Source organism: Kogia breviceps, chromosome 5 (genome assembly GCF_026419965.1).
Source record: "Kogia breviceps isolate mKogBre1 chromosome 5, mKogBre1 haplotype 1, whole genome shotgun sequence".
NCBI lineage: Eukaryota > Metazoa > Chordata > Mammalia > Artiodactyla > Physeteridae > Kogia > Kogia breviceps.
The window spans coordinates 56,624,000-56,639,939 of NC_081314.1; the positions used below are offsets into that span (position 1 = coordinate 56,624,000).

Consider the following 15,940-nt stretch of genomic DNA (forward strand, 5'->3'; position numbering starts at 1 on the left):
AGAATTTTATATGATAAACCTAATACTTTATTGTTTACTGAAGACAACATGTGATATAGAAACAGAAAACTAGGGGCCAAGACACAATAGTGAAAATGTGGGAAAAATCAGGAAGTATCAGAAGACTGTTGACAATTATTTCTCATTTTCATATTAGTGTTTTAGCAGATCTTATTCTAGTTGGTTGAAAAGGTTCATGTTCAATTACATTAAACCATCTTGAAATACAAAGAACAAAACGCCACACACAGTTTGGAGATGAGAAGATTTGGAGGAGAGAGTTGGCTTCTGTACTAGATTTTTCAAATATTTGAAAATATTTCGTTGGGAAGTGGGTTTCCATTGGGTCCATGTGACCTCGCTGGGAAATACCTGATGGAAGTTTTAAGGGAGTAGAAATCTATTTTAATGAGGAAAACAGTTTAATAATTAGCAAATTAGATGTTGTTTTTTGGGGGATAAGTGAGCTCTTCACTTTGAATATATTTTGTCAGAAAGTCATTGACAATTTGTGGGGAGAGGATAGGATAAGAATAGATTCGTATGTTGTGAAGGAGACTGAACTAGTGAATTCTAAATTTTTATAATTCTAAGAAATTCTGACTCTCATCTTGACATCTAATTGACCTTTGGTATGACTTCTTGCTGCCATTTTGAATAACAAATAAAGATGATCTGCAGTTTATTACTGGTTAAGTGTTTCAAATACTACGTTACCCCACAAATACAATGGATCTTTGTATTTTCCTTTATTACATAATTGGTAGTACTTCTAGCATCTGCTTTTACAGGTCATAGATTAAGAAGAATCTATGAAAATACAGTGTTCATTTTTTAAAGGATCATGTCATTATAGCAGCACGCCTGGGAAAGTAGTTCCTGGGATGTCTAAAATTTATATTGGGTTGTAAAACTGAAGTATGGGCCAAGGGTTAACAACCTTGAATTTTGCCCTTAAAATTAGTCTCAGAAAATCTACTTCATTATAAATACATTACTACTGAGTAGTGTCCTTCTGATTGATATGCCCAGAGCTACCTTTTTCAGCAGTCTTTTAAGCACCAATCCTTCATTTTGGCTCTAAAAATGAAATGGGCTCCTCCTCCCTAGTTGGGACATCAATTTTTACCTGCCAGTATAGTTTGATGAGCTTGCTTATAGACTGTTCATTTCCTCCACAGAGCCAGAACATGTAGTCAGCAATCATGGCACTCCTAAGAACAAGGACAGATTTTTTAAAAAAACAAATTTATAGGACAGAAGGAAAACTATAACAGGCAGTATATATAAATACTGAAGAAGAAGATTTTGTAATGTATAAATTTGACTAGACTAATATTAAGCAAAGCATAAGGCACATTTTAGAATGTAGAAAGTAGGTCTTTTTTTTTTGGTATGAAAAGTAAAACTGTAAGAGAAGCAACACACCATTTGTCTTCTACATTGCTTTTCTGTTTGTACAGTATAAGAATATTTAAAGACTATGGGAGCATGCTTTGTTTTGGTTACCTCTTATTAAGCTTCAAAGCATTTATAGAGTAACATATATTTTATAGACTCTAGAACACCTTCAAACCTAGCATAGCATATATAGCTAACTATTATACTTGTACTAAAGCATATCTCAGACTTTACCTAAGTTGAAGATTATTCACCTCTGATTAAAGTAGTCTCCTTAAAATTGAAAATAAAAAATTTCCAATTCAACAAACACTCCCCTCCCCCAGCCTTTGTGTTTAATTGAATTAGTTTTGGAATCTAGTGTGTAGGACCACTGCATTAGTCTTATTAAGCTGAGGGCATATTAAAAACTATTGTGCAATGGATATTAATTCATTGCTTAGTACCCTTTGGAAAAACAGTTTACTTTTATGGCTGTTTCTCTGCTAGGACTCTCTTTTCTCCAGAGATTCCAAATCCAATTAAATGTGACTGGAAGTAATTACAAATTGTCACGTTGGCCAGTTAGACATATAATAATCCTGTGTACCTAATCACTAGTACCAAAAGTTTATTTATTTAAGCAGACCTATCACTGTGTACCCAGAATGTTTTTCTTATCTTTGCCTGCAGATATGTGTAGTTTCCTCACATAATTGTAAATTGAATTAGAAATTTTCCTTCCCTAAATATATATGTTGTCTAAGGCAGAGCAGCTATAAACTTACTATGGTACTCCGCTGAAGAATTAGAATGTTTAGATTCTCACTCAGGACAGACAAAAATTAGGACTCTAAAGGTTAACAATGGGAAAAATAACCACCACTTGAAGGATTACACAGCTCAGCATTTCTCTTTTTACACATGTGGTATTGGAAAGAAGCTATCCACTGACATTTCAAAATAACTGGCAATAATTTAAGAAATAACTTATTTTTCAGAAATCCTTTTCTATTTTTCAAAGCTCTAGTTTAATGATAAGATAAAGCGAGCTAGGAGGTTTTCATACTGCATGCACATGTACGGGGTAGAAAACAAGTTATAAAAATCAGACTAGGGCTTCCCTGGTGGCGCAGTGGTTGAGAGTCCGCCTGCCGATGCAGGGGACACGGGTTTGCGCCCGGGTCCGGGAAGATCCCACATGCCGCGGAGCGGCTGGGTCCGTGAGCCATGGCCGCTGAGCCTGCGCGTCCGGAGCCTGTGCTCCACAACAGGAGAGGCCACGACAGTGAGAGGCCCGCATACCGCAAAAACAAACAAACAACAACAACAAATCAGACTAGAGAGGGGCAAAGTAAATTTCAAATATTTGCATTTTGATTGAAACACTTGTAAAAATTTTCTTCCCCTGACAACCTAAAAAGGAAGTCTACTTGACATGAAGATACCTGTCACCTAATAGAAATCTATTTTATAAATTGGATTTATAAGAAATCAAGGAAGAATGTAAAGTCTCACTGCCAAGGACAGTGCACACTGTATTCATACAAGTTGGGTCCTCTGACGTGATGACTTGATTCTGTGCTCTGATTCCTCCTTCCCTCAGCATTTGGATCTGTAAATATGGCTCAAGCAAACATTGCTTAATGAGGACACCAGCTATTAGTTAAAGCAGGGGTGAGCAGCCTCTTTCTGTAAAGGGCCAGATAGTAAATATTTTAGGCTTTGTGGGCCATGACTACTCACCTTTGCCTTTCAGAAGCAGCTGTAGACAGTAAGTTAAAAAATAAGGGCGATTGTGTTCTATTAAAACTTTGTTTACTAAACACATGTGCTGGGTCAGGTTTGGCATGTTTTGCCTAACTCTAAGATAAATTACTAGGTTGAGCAACAGGTGGCAGGCACTGATGTAATTGTCAATCAATAGTCAGACGTCAGCTTCTATACATTCTGGTCACAGGCCTCCTTAAATATTTCAGGGACAACATACATATTGTACTAAAATTACTGAGCAGAGTTCAGGAAAGAAACTTTACAATTTTGAAACATGCAAAAACTGTTAAAGATAATCCTGGATCATAGACACAGTATCTTGAGTTAAGCAAAATATGAATCGATTTTTTCTTTTATATTAGTTATTGCCATCCTTGGATTGGAACAATCGTGAGAGAAGAGGAGGTAGGTCACTACAGTGGGCTTCTAGGGCTTTCCTGCATTTGTAAAGCTTTTGGAGAGTTGGTTTTGAGTTCACCATTGTAAAATTAGGAGTTTTAGCATTTTTATTAATGTTTTCCAAAAGTTGCTTTTTCTATTATAATGTGTTGTCAAATTGCTACTTTCTTTTTCTTTAAATTTTATTTATTTGCATGATTTTAAAAAAATTTTATTTATTTTTTGGCTGCGTTGGGTCTTCGTTGCAGCTTTCTCTAGTTGCGGGTAGCGAGGGCTACTCTTCTCGTTGTGGTGCGTGGGCTTCTCATTGTGGTGGCTTCTCCTGTTGCGGAGCACGGGCTCTAGGCGCGCGGGCTTCAGTAGCTGTGGCTCGCAGGCTCTAGAGCGCAGGCTCAGTAGTTGTGGCGCACGGGCTTAATTGCTCCACGGCACATGGGATCTTCCTGGACCAGGAATTAAACCTGTGTCCCCTGCATTGGCAGATGGGTTCTTAATCACTGCGCCATCAGGGAAGTCCACCAAACTGCTACTTTCTGAAGTATGATTTTATGACTCCTGGGGGCTCAAGTCTTTTTCCAAAGGAACACATCTCCAAATTTTCATTGAAATAACTGAGGAATTAAGATTTTTTGAAATTTGCTACCTGCCCTCAGTGAAGCACAATTATTATAATCATAAAAAGATACCTGTGTTAAATAACAAAATATGGTTTCATAGAGCTGCATGTTTGCTGGGATATTTTTCATAAGTATAGTGTATTTCTTCCAGTACGTGGCACAGAGCTTTGTTCATATTGGGAACACAATTTAGGTTGTAGTTGCTCCAACCCCATTTTATTCCCAGTGGAAATGGCAGTTCTACTTTTACCACCCACCTTCCTTTGTCTGGTTCCCTACCATGGTTCTGTCCTACAGCTTAGCATTTATGTATCCGTGTAAAAATCAGTGGAAGAACATGAAAAGGGCATGGAAATAACATTACGTATACCATGCAATATTTGTGAGGCAAGAGTAGCAGTTTTTCATCATGCTGAGTTTTTAAAGGGCAAAGATAATTAATTAATTAACGCAGAGTATCTACAAGGAGTCAAGTACCTGTGGGATCCTGGTTTTGGCTAACTCACCTCATGAGTCAAAAGGAAACAGTAACCCATCACTCTTCCTACTTTTCTTCAGATATCTTTGTTTACCTTTAGACCAATATCCTAGATGCTAGTCAGTGTGATTCACTGTTGCTTCTAAATGTCCTCCTGTCATCATCTTTATTCTATTCAGCTTACTTTCATTACTCTACTGAATGTTGTAGCTGCACTGGAACTGTAAGATCACATTAGCCAACCTTTTTTTTTTTAACATCTTTATTGGAGAATAATTGCTTTACAATGGTGTGTTAGTTTCTGCTGTACAACAAAGTGAATCAGCTATACATATACATACATCCCCATATCCCCTCCCTCTTGCGTCTCCCTCCCACCCTCCCTATCCCACCCCTCTAGGTGGTCACAAAGCACCGAGCTGATCTCCATGTGCTGTGTGGCTGCTTCCCACTAGCTATCTATTTTATATTTGGTAGTGTGTATATGTCAGTGTTACTCTCTCACTTCATTCCAGCTTACCCTTCCCCCTCCCTGTGTCCTCAAGTCCATTCCCTATGTCTGCATCTTTATTCCTGTCCTGCCCCTAGGTTCTTCAGAACCAATTTTTTTAAAATTTTTTTAGGTTCCATATGTATGTGTTAGTGTATGGTATTTGTTTTTCTCTTTCTGACTTACTTCACTCTGTATGACAGACTCTGGTAGTTTAATATCTGTGGGTTTTGAGATTTAGTAAGTGCTGAGTGAATACCATGATAAGCCCTTTACATGCAGAATGTGAATCCAGCCCACCCACAGTTCTGCACCAGATCGCATCCTGTCTTGCCCACCCATGGAAACTGCTCCAGCAATTCTCTTTCTCTTTCTCTTTCCCTCTTGCTCTCTCTTTAAATTTATCCTTTTTTCCTGGGGCTTTTCTACTAACACACGAAAATGCTGTTCTTTCTACCACCTTAAAACAAAACAAGATAGCCCCCAAACCCCTGTTGATTCACTTCCCTTCCAGTTAACTGAATTCTTTCTCTTAAAGAAAACCCAATCAAACAAAAGAACAAAAACTCCCCCTCAAAAAACCTCACGCCAACAAGGCTCTTATTCCTCCCACTTCACTGAAACTGCTCTTGTGATGCTACTAATGGTCTCCACACTGCTAAACACAGTGGCTCAATTCTCAGTCTTCCTTTTACACATACTCTCAGGTGTAACTGATGCGATTGTTCTCTCTTCCAGTACCTACTTCCCACTGGGCTGCCACAACTCTGCTCTTTATGATTTCCCTCTGATCTTACTGGTTGCTCTTTTCAGTCTCCTTTGCTGTTGTCTCCTCATCTCTCTGGACTCCGAAACTTGGAGCTCCCCAGGGCCCAATGCTTGGACCCATTCTCTTTCTTTCTGTACTTAATCACTTGGTGATCTCACTAGTTTCATGGTTTTAGACACCATCCGTTGGTTGACAACTTGCACATTTATACCCTGAGTTTAATCCTCTTCTTGGATCTACAGACTCTTACAAAAGCTGCCTTTTCAACATCTCTACTTGGATACCTAATAGGTATTTCAAACTTATTTCCATACCTGAGACCCTGATCTTTTTTTCCTTTTCGCCAAGCTCTAGTAGTCTTCTCCATCTATCCAGTTTCTCAGGCAAAAAATTTTCGGAGTCATCATTGATTCCCCTCTTTCTCTCACATTTCCCATCCAATCCAAGATAAAATTCTGGTCAGGATATCTTTGACCTATTTCAGAATCCTGCCTCTTCTCACCACCTCCAGCATTACCATCTGGTCCTTCATGTCTTACCGGGATTATTGCAACAGACTCCAAACTGGACTCCCTGCTTCTCCCTCCGTCTATTCTCAACACAGCAGGCAGAACAATCCCATTAAAATTAGTGCACCAGAGTAGGTCACTGCTGTGCTTAAAACTGCAAAGGCTTCTGTCTCACTCAGAGTGAAAACCAGTCTTTAAAATGGCAGTTGAGCCTCATGCCATCTGGTCACATATTACTTCTCTGATCTTATTTCCTACTTGTTCCAAACTATCCACCTGCTTTCCTCAAAAAGAATAGGTACTGTATTGCCTCTGGGATTTTACACCTGACAGTTCCTGTCCTAGAATTTTCTTTCCCTAGACACCCCCTGAATCTCTTGCTCACCTCCTTCAGGTCTTTATCAGGTGTTATTTTCTCAGTAAGGATTACCCTGACACCCTCCAGTACCATCCATACTCTTGCTTGTTTTTGCTTTTTCCACAGTATTTACTGCCATTCCACATAGTTTTTATTTTATTATTTTTCATTTTGGTGGTATTTATTGTTGTCTTCCTCTACTATGAGGGTCAGCAAGCCATGGCCTGTGGGCCAAACCTAGTCTGCCACTTGGGTTTGTTAATTAAGTTTTAATGCAACGTAGCAATGCTCATTCACTCTTGCATTGTTTACATTTTGCCTATGGCTGCTTTGGTGCTATAGTAGTAGAGTTTGAATAATTATGACAGAGACCTTATGGCCCACAAAGCCTAAAATATTTACTATCTGACTCTTTACTGGAATGGAAGCTCCCAGAGGGCAGAGGTTTTTGTCTGTTTGATTCACTGCTCTCTCTGCAGTACCTAGAATAGTGCCTGGCACTATTAGTGCGGCAATATATAGTGTAGTCATCACTCAGTAAATATTTATTGATTAAATGATGAAGCGTTATATTATTTATTTATTTAAACTAAAAAAATTTAATTCTCATTACAAAAATCCTGAGGCCTACAGAGTTACATAGTTTACTAGGATTATAACACAAGCAGTCTGGCCCTAGGTCTACCTCACTGTCTGTATTTAACAGAAAGCTTTTGTACTAGAGGTGACATGGGAATGGAGGGACAGACTGGGCTTTGTCAATTTAATTGTCCAATGTAGAATCCAATGCAACATTCAGCTCATATGAGAGCTTAATAAATGCTAATGGATGCTGATGTATTTATTACATAAATTAAAGAGGAAAAGTACCAGGAAGCACAGTGTCTTAATGTGTTGGATTTAAAATTATTATTTTTAAAAAAAAAATTATTTTATTTATTTATTATTTTTGGCTGCGTTGGGTCTTTGTTGCTGTGTGTGGGCTTTTCTCTGGTTGCGGCGAGCAGGGGCTACTCTTTGTTGTGGTGCGCGGGCTTCTCATTGCGGTGGCTTCTCTTGTTGCGGAGCATGGGCTCCACGTGTATGGGCTTTAGTAGTTGTGGAACGTGGGCTCAGTAATTGTGGCTCACGGGCTCTAGAGCACAGACTCAGTAGTTGTGGTGCATGGGCTTAGTTGCTCCACGACATGTGGGATGTTCCCGGACCAGGGATCAAACCCGTGTCACCTGCATTGGCAGGCGGATTCTTAACCACTGTGCCACCAGGGAAGCCCTAAAATTATTTTTAACATGATGTCTTTAGAAATGTGTCAACAATTATTGTTTTTCTGTAAGCAAATCTACCATTCTTTTGCTACTGTATTTGAATTCATTAAAAAAATTTTTTTCTGAAGTCACATTTACTTAATACATGTTAAATGTAAAAGGGTCAGAATCTGGCTTTCAAATATATATGCATCTAAAATAAAAGATTTTTATGTCATGAACTCAGCTTATTGTGAATCAAATTCTATTTCTGTCAAATAGCAAATACACAATAAAAGAATTTAACATGTTATTATTTATACGATAAGTATCAGTGTTGTTTTCCAAATTAATACTGAAAAAGGATCACTGTGTACAATATAAAGATATTCATGCCAGGTGACTTTACACATTGAATATTTCTAAACAGACTGTGCAATTCGAAAAGTATGAGAATTATTGACATTTCTCAAGGCCTATGTTCAGATTCAAAATTTATAGCATTTCTACTCAGTGTGGCCACATGGTGGTGTAAAACAGTAAGATATGGGTAAACAAAAGAAAATCATAGCACACCATCAGCTGCGTGGTCTCATTGGGCTGACTGGCTGGGACCTTGAAAAGTCATTCCATTCAGTACCTTGCCTTTGGGCAGGATCACACTTAAACCTTTCAAATGAGACTGATGATAAGAATCTATTCTGTTTTAAAGATCTCCATGGAAGGACATTACTCTGCTTTCCTCACTGATTCCAGAGTTTCACAGCCATGAACAGCATCTTCTGCAGTTTTAGTCTGCAGGCTTCAGCTTTCTATCCACTGATACTTGCAACCCCAAGTATACTTTACCCTCTGAATAGCAGTTCTACATATTCTCACAGTAATTTATTGATCTTCTCTTACCTAGGTTAATTTATTAACTCCAGTTGCTTTAATCTTTCTCTGTGGGTCCTCTTTGCTTGATATTAGTCAGTTTCATGGTTGTCTTTTCAACTTGTTTCAAATTCCTCCTCCTTTTCTTTCTTCTACAACCAGAAATTGACCTCTTTCAAGAGTCCAAGGACAATCTTATGGAGTTTGTACGCTGCTATTTCCTTTATGTAACTGGTATATAAATGTATCTGTTGGACTACAGAATTCTTCTTTATTTTCAACATATTTAACAGGTTGTTTCCTTCTTTTTGTACTTAAAATAGCTGAAGAGTGTATGTATATACATGCCATTGCTTTCACATAAATTAATATTGATGCAGAGTGCATATTCCTTTTTTTTTTTTTTGTGGTACGCGCGGGTCTCTCACTGTTGTGGCCTCTCCCGTTGCGGAGCACAGGCTCCGGACGCGCAGGCTCAGCGGCCATGGCTCACGGGCCTAGCCGCTCCGCAGCATGTGGGATTTTCCCGGACTGGGTTAATCTTTTTAATACTAGTGTGTATTTGTATTCAAAAGGAATATGCACGGGCTTCCCTGGTGGCGCAGGGGTTGAGAGTCCGCCTGCCGATTCAGGGGACATGGGTTCGTGTCCCTGGTCGGGAGAAGAGCCAAACTAGCATATTCACTCAAGCGCGCACACACACACACGATACACACACACGATACACACATACACACACACACACGATGCATCTTTTTGCAGGCTCATATATTTTCCACGCAGCAGTCAGCCACAATGATCTTTAAAAAATGTAACTGTAAATTACCTCAGGAAAATCCAAGCTCCTATGGTGGCCTCCCACTCTTGTAATAGGCTGTTCTTGTTTTCTTCAACACATTTTCCATCATCCTCCAGTCAAGTGTGGCTTATTCAGTTGCTCAAAACAAATACGAAGTTTCCTACCTTGGGACATTTGTGCATGTGGTTCCTCCTGCCTGGACACTGTTTCCTCAGTTATTTATCTGGCTGCCCGTTCTCAAGATTTAGGCCTTTAGGCTTTAGCTTAAACATTGATAACCTCTTCAGTGAGGCCTACTCTGACCATTTTATCTAAATAAGTTCTGCCCTACCTCAGCCAGAAACATCCTTTTCCTGCATAAGTCTCACATTGTGTAATTACTTGTTGGTTTACTTGTTTATTTATTTTTCCTTAGAGCTGTATTATCTGATATGGTAGCCACTAAGCCATATGTGGCTATTTATATCTAAATGAGTTAAAATTAAAATTTAAAATTCAGTTTCTCAGGTACACAGATACATTTCAAGTGCTCAATAGCCACATGTGGCTAGTGGCTACTATGTTGAATGGCACAGAACATCTCCATTAACACTGGAAGCAGCTGTAGACTAAACCACAGGAAACTACCATTCTAGTGCCTCTTACAGTACCTGGTAAATAGTAGGTGCTTGTGGGGTTAATTTGAAGTATCAACTTGACTGGGCTACGGTGTGCCCAGATATTTGATTAAATATTATTCTAGGCACTACTGTGAGGGTGTTTGGGGGTGAGATTAATATTTAAATCTGTAGATTGAGTAAAGCAGATTGCTCTCCCCAGAGTGGTGGGGGTTCATCCGACTTGTTGAAGGCCTGAATAGAACAAAAAAGGCTGAGTAAAGGAGAATTGACTTTCTGATTGTCTTCAAGCTGAGACAGGTCTTCTCCTGCCTTTGGACTCACACTTGGATTGGAATGTACGTCATCGGCTCTCTGGGTTCTTAGGCCTGTAAATTCAGACTACAACTGTAGCCCTGGCTCTCCTGAGTCTTCAGCTTGCCAGCTACAGATCATAGGACTCCACAGCCCCCATAAATGCATAAGCCAATTCTCTGTATATTTACCTCCTATTGGCTCTGTTTCTCTGGAGAACCTGACTAATACAGAGCTCAGTAATTTATATCTGCTTTTTGTTTGTGCTTTGCCCTGGTCATCCTCTTGCCCACTCCACTACCCCTAAGTCATCTGAGGTTCAGCAGGAGGACCAGCTCCTATAATGCTGTGGGTTCATTCATTTCAGTAGTTGGTGGACATTGAAGAAGTTATAGTTTCGTCTCTGGACCTTTGTAACAAGTCTGCCTCTGTAACTAATTGCTTAATTCTTTGAAAGTTGTCCCCGAGACCAAGTCTCTACCTTTTGCAGACCAAATCTAATTAATATGTTCCTACCTTGATTATCATTCCAGATGTGGTTATTATGGAGTTCTAGCCATGCTTGCTCCTGCAAGATTGTCCAGTAATGGATGAGAGTTTTTTTTGAAGTTCACTGTCGGCCTACTAGCCTGGAATTTCAAATATTGCCTGTCTCTAGATTCTCAGTTGATAACCACCACATGCAACAACAGTAGTAGTATCGTTATTTGTAACAGCAACCAATACTTCTTGAGTGCCTACCATGTATATAGTAATTGCTTTTACATCTCATTTAATTCTTAGAACCAAGCTATGAAATGAGGAAACTGAGGTTCCTCAAATTGAGGAGACTAGTTTTCCAAAAAAGCGTGAAAGGGTCAGAATTGAAACAGATATATTTGTCATCAAAATTTGGCCTCTTAACTCTGGTAATGTACTATTTCCATAATGCCATTCTTTTCTTGTGCATCTTTTACAAGACTTTATTAACTTTTGTTGGAATTCCTTGATGCTAATTTCTTGCCAAACTGTTGACTTCCTTGGTGGCACAGTGGTTAAGAATCCGCCTGCCAGTGCAGGGGACACGGGTTTGAGCCCTGGTCAAGGAAGATCCCACATGCCGTGGAGCAACTAAGCCCGTGCGCCACAACTACTGAGCCTGTGCTCTAGGGCCCGTGAGCCACAACTACTGAAGCCCCCGTGCCTAGAGCCCATGCTCCATAACAAGAGAAGCCACTGCGATGAGAAGCCCGCTCACCGCAACGAAGACCCAACACAGCCAAAAATAAATATATTTATTTTAAAAAAAAAGTTGATGGAACAGGTTTTCAGTTTTTTAAGGTTGTCTTTTACTTCATAACATTTCTTAGTTGAGACTACATTATCAAGAGCATTTTTCCTTACCGATCTTGAGCAGGATAATTTTTTGGCTCCAAAATGAAACAAAACAGACAAGACAGAAGAAATCTGCCCAGTGGTGGAAGAGTATGTTTGTCTTAGAAAAGGTTCCCTCAGGTGTAGTGACCTAAGCACCAAACAGTGAGGGAGAAAAGGAAAGGGGGAACGTTGTGTGTGTGGTCCTATGTGAAGGCTGAACCCAAGTCATGGGGTCATGCCTCTTACTCTTTTAGAACATGCTTGACCTTGGACAAGTCATTTAATCCAAGTCTTCCTCCTAACATTCTATGGTCCATTTCTAGAATGAAGATGATTTTTAATAATACCTGTATTCTGGACAGGGATATGTGTGTGCGTGTAAAAGTAATAATATTTGTAAAACGGTTTGAAATCTATGAAATGAAACCTACACATTTTAGGTTGATACCATCGTTATTAACATTAGTGTTGTCAACCAGAGGGTGAATGTGGTGATGGTGAGGGTCGCAAGTTGAATCTGATGCTTCCAACTCAGGCAAGCTTGGTTTCTGTACTGAAAGGATAGGAATGGTGTGAAAGGTCAGAATGAGTTGAATGTAGAGCTGGGAGAGAGGTAGCTTATACCTGGGGAACATCTTTATATGGTTGAAATTGTTACACAGGACACTTGTGACCCAAAGAGAATGGATCTTTAAAAACAATTTTATGTGTAGCACTCTCAATTTAATCCAAATAGAAGAACCACCTTAACAAAACACCATCATTATAAACAAAACCTATTTGTGAAAATCTTACCAAGATACAATAAAGAATCTGTTCTCTAAGTGTTAGCAGCTCACTGGTGGAAGACTGGCGCACTCTTCCAAGATAGCAGAAGGTTATACAAGTAACATAAAAGCATTTGCTGATTTTTATGCGTGATATGTATTCAGTGAGGATATTAGGCAAAATTATGTGTTCAGATTTGCTTTCTGTACTTTTCTAGATCCCTTTAAATAGCTCATGCCTCTGTTCTGGCATCTCTTTTCTTTCCTTCCATTGTGTTCTGTTTGTATTTTGGCCACCAAAGATCCCCCACGATGAAATTCACCTTCCCCTGGCCTCGGGTCAGTACTATAGGATTCAGTTTATGCCTTTCTCAATACCTTCCTTCATTAAAGCATATAATTTTTTCAAGGCAGTAGTACATCTCAAAATAAGTAGATAATTTGTGAGGCATCAAAAAATCTCCTGTCCCCAAAATGTTTCGCTCAATGACTTAAAGTACCAAAAAATGACACATTAGTCACTTCTTTTGGTTGCAGTATTAAATGGTCTTGTACATTTCTGTCTTCTCTGAAGATGAAGACATTATCTTCATTGATAACTTTGACGAAATTATTTTCACCAGATTAAGGGAGAGGCAGTCCAGTGCAGGGATTGAGAACTCAGATGTGGGAGCTGGACTGCCTTTGTTTGGATCTCAGCTCTGCCGTTTGTTCTCTGTATAACTTTGGACAAGTGACTTAATCTCTTTGTGCCTCAGTTTCCTCATATTACCGTGCAGATAATAACAGTTGCCAACTTCATAGGATTGTCAGGAGGATTAAATGTGCCATTATATGTAATGCATATTGAGCAGTGCCTGATACTTGGGAAGCACTCAATTTGCAAACTGTTATTCTGCCCAGGCACTAACACTGGTATTTAGGAAAATGAAATACACATTGCTTCATGGAGGAGCTTATATCCAAACAGGCTTATTGAGACTGCTTCAAAAGTGTATTGATTTTCTCATTATCAGTAAAGTTATTTCTTGCACTTGAAAAACTTACAGAACCTTATAACTAATATAGGTAGTATAGTTTTCTGAGAGTGCAATGAGAGTGCTACTTTCTTCGTGCAGCCTACTTTAACCGTTACTGCATTTAAAAATTCTGTATTCTTGTCTTCCACCCTGTCATAACACTTTGCTTTCCTTAGAGCCCTTTAACTATCCCTTGTGAATTAGCTATTGGTATTCTTTAAAGGCATCTCTGATATAGTACAATTTTGAGGAGGGCAGGGATCACATCTCATTCGTCATTATGAATTCACCAGAGACTTGCTACATGATTATCAAATGAATGAGTTGAAATATCCATAAGGACAGAGACTGTTTTTTTTTTAACATCTTTATTGGAGTACAATTGCTTTACAATGGTGTGTTAGTTTCTGCTTTATAACAAAGTGAATCAGTTATACATACACATATGTTCCCATATCTCTTCCCTCTTGATCTCCCTCCCTCCCACACTCCCTATCCCACCCCTCTAGGTGGTCACAAAGCACCGAGATGATCTCCCTGTGCTATGCGGCTGCTTCCCACTAGCTATCTGTTTTATGTTTGGTAGTGTATATATGTCCATGCCACTCTCTCACTTTGTCATAGCTTACCCTTCCCCCTCCCCATATCGTCAAGTCCATTCTCTAGTAGATCTGTGTCTTTATTCCCGTCTTAACCCTAGGTTCTTCATGACATTTTTTTTCCTTAGATTCCATATATATGTGTTAGCATACGGTATTTGTCTTTCTCTTTCTGACTTACTTCACTCTGTATGACAGACTCTAGGTCCATCCACCTCACTACAAGTAACTCAATTTTGTTTCTTTTTATGGCTGAGTAATATTTCATTGTATATATGTGCCACATCTTTATCCATTCACCCGATGATGGACACTTAGGTTGCTTCCATCTTCTGGCTATTGTAAATAGAGCTGCAATGAATGAACAGTTTGGTACATGACTCTTTTTGAATTATGGTTTTCTCAGGGTATATGCCCAGTAGTGGGATTGCTGGGTCATATGGTAGTTCTATTTGTAGTTTTGTAAGGAACCTCCATACTGTTCTCCATAGTGGCTGTACCAATTCACATTCCCACCAGCAGTGCAAGAGTGTTCCCTTTTCTCCACACCCTCTCCAGCATTTATTGTTCATAGATTTTTTGATGATGGCCATTCTGACAGGTGTGAGATGATATCTCATTGTAGTTTTGATTTGCATTTCTCTAATAATTAATGATGTTGAGCATTCTTTCATGTGTTCATTGGCAATCTGTATATCTTCTTTGGAGAAATGTCTATTTAGGTCTCCTGCCCATTTGTGGATTGACTTGTTTGTTTTTTTGATATTGAGCTGCATGAGCTACTTGTAAATTTTGGAGATAAATCGTTTGTCAGTTGCCTTGTTTGCAAATATTTTCTCCCATTCTGAGGGTTGTCTTTTCGTGTTGTTTATGGTTTCCTCTGCTGTGAAAAAGCTTTTAAGTTTCATTAGGTCCCATTTGTTTATTTTTGTTTTTATTTCCATTTCTCTAAGAGGGGGGTCAAAAAGGATCTTGCTGTGATTTATGTCATAGAGTGTTCTGCCTATGTTTTCCTCTAAGAGTTTGATAGTTTCTGGTCTTACATTTAGGTCTTTAATCCATTTTGAGCTTATTTTTGTGTATGGTGTTAGGGAGTGTTCTAATCTCATACTTTTAAATGTACTTGTCCAGTTTTCCCAGCGCCACTTATTGAACAGGCTGTCCTTTCTCCACTGTACATTCCTGCCTCCTTTATCAAAGATAAGGTGACCATATGTGCATGGGTTTATCTCTGGGGTTTCTATCCTGTTCCATTGATATGTATTTCTATTTTTGTGTCAGTACCATACTGTCTTGATTACTGTAGCTTTGTAGTATAGTCTGAAGTCAGGGAGCCTGATTCCTCCAGCTCCGTTTTTCATTCCCAAGATTACTTTGGCTATTCAGCGTCTTTTGTGTTTCCATACAAATTGTGAAATTTTTTGTTCTATTTCTGTAAAAAATGCCAGTGGTAATTTGATAGGGATAGCATTGAATCGGTAGATTGCTTTGGGTAGTATAGTCATTTTCACAATGTTGATTCTTCCAATCCAAGAACATGGTATATTTCTCCACCTATTTGTATCATCTTTAATTTCTTTCATCAGTGTCTTATAGTTT

The 15,940-nt window shown here is 39.0% G+C and overlaps 1 protein-coding gene and 1 long non-coding RNA gene across 2 annotated transcripts in view; one reads left to right on the forward strand and one right to left on the reverse strand.

Annotated features, from left to right (window-relative positions):
* Positions 1-15,940, forward strand: part of LOC136794241 (uncharacterized) — a 372,844-nt gene that overhangs the window by 122,915 nt on the left and 233,989 nt on the right. The gene's annotated exons all lie outside the window — the stretch shown is intronic.
* SPATA16 (spermatogenesis associated 16) overlaps positions 1-15,940 on the reverse strand; it is a 238,980-nt gene that overhangs the window by 91,976 nt on the left and 131,064 nt on the right. The window contains exon 4 of the mRNA XM_059065460.1: positions 1,130-1,214. Within this exon, the coding sequence (XP_058921443.1) occupies positions 1,130-1,214 (85 nt within the window). The remainder of the gene's footprint in view (positions 1-1,129; positions 1,215-15,940) is intronic.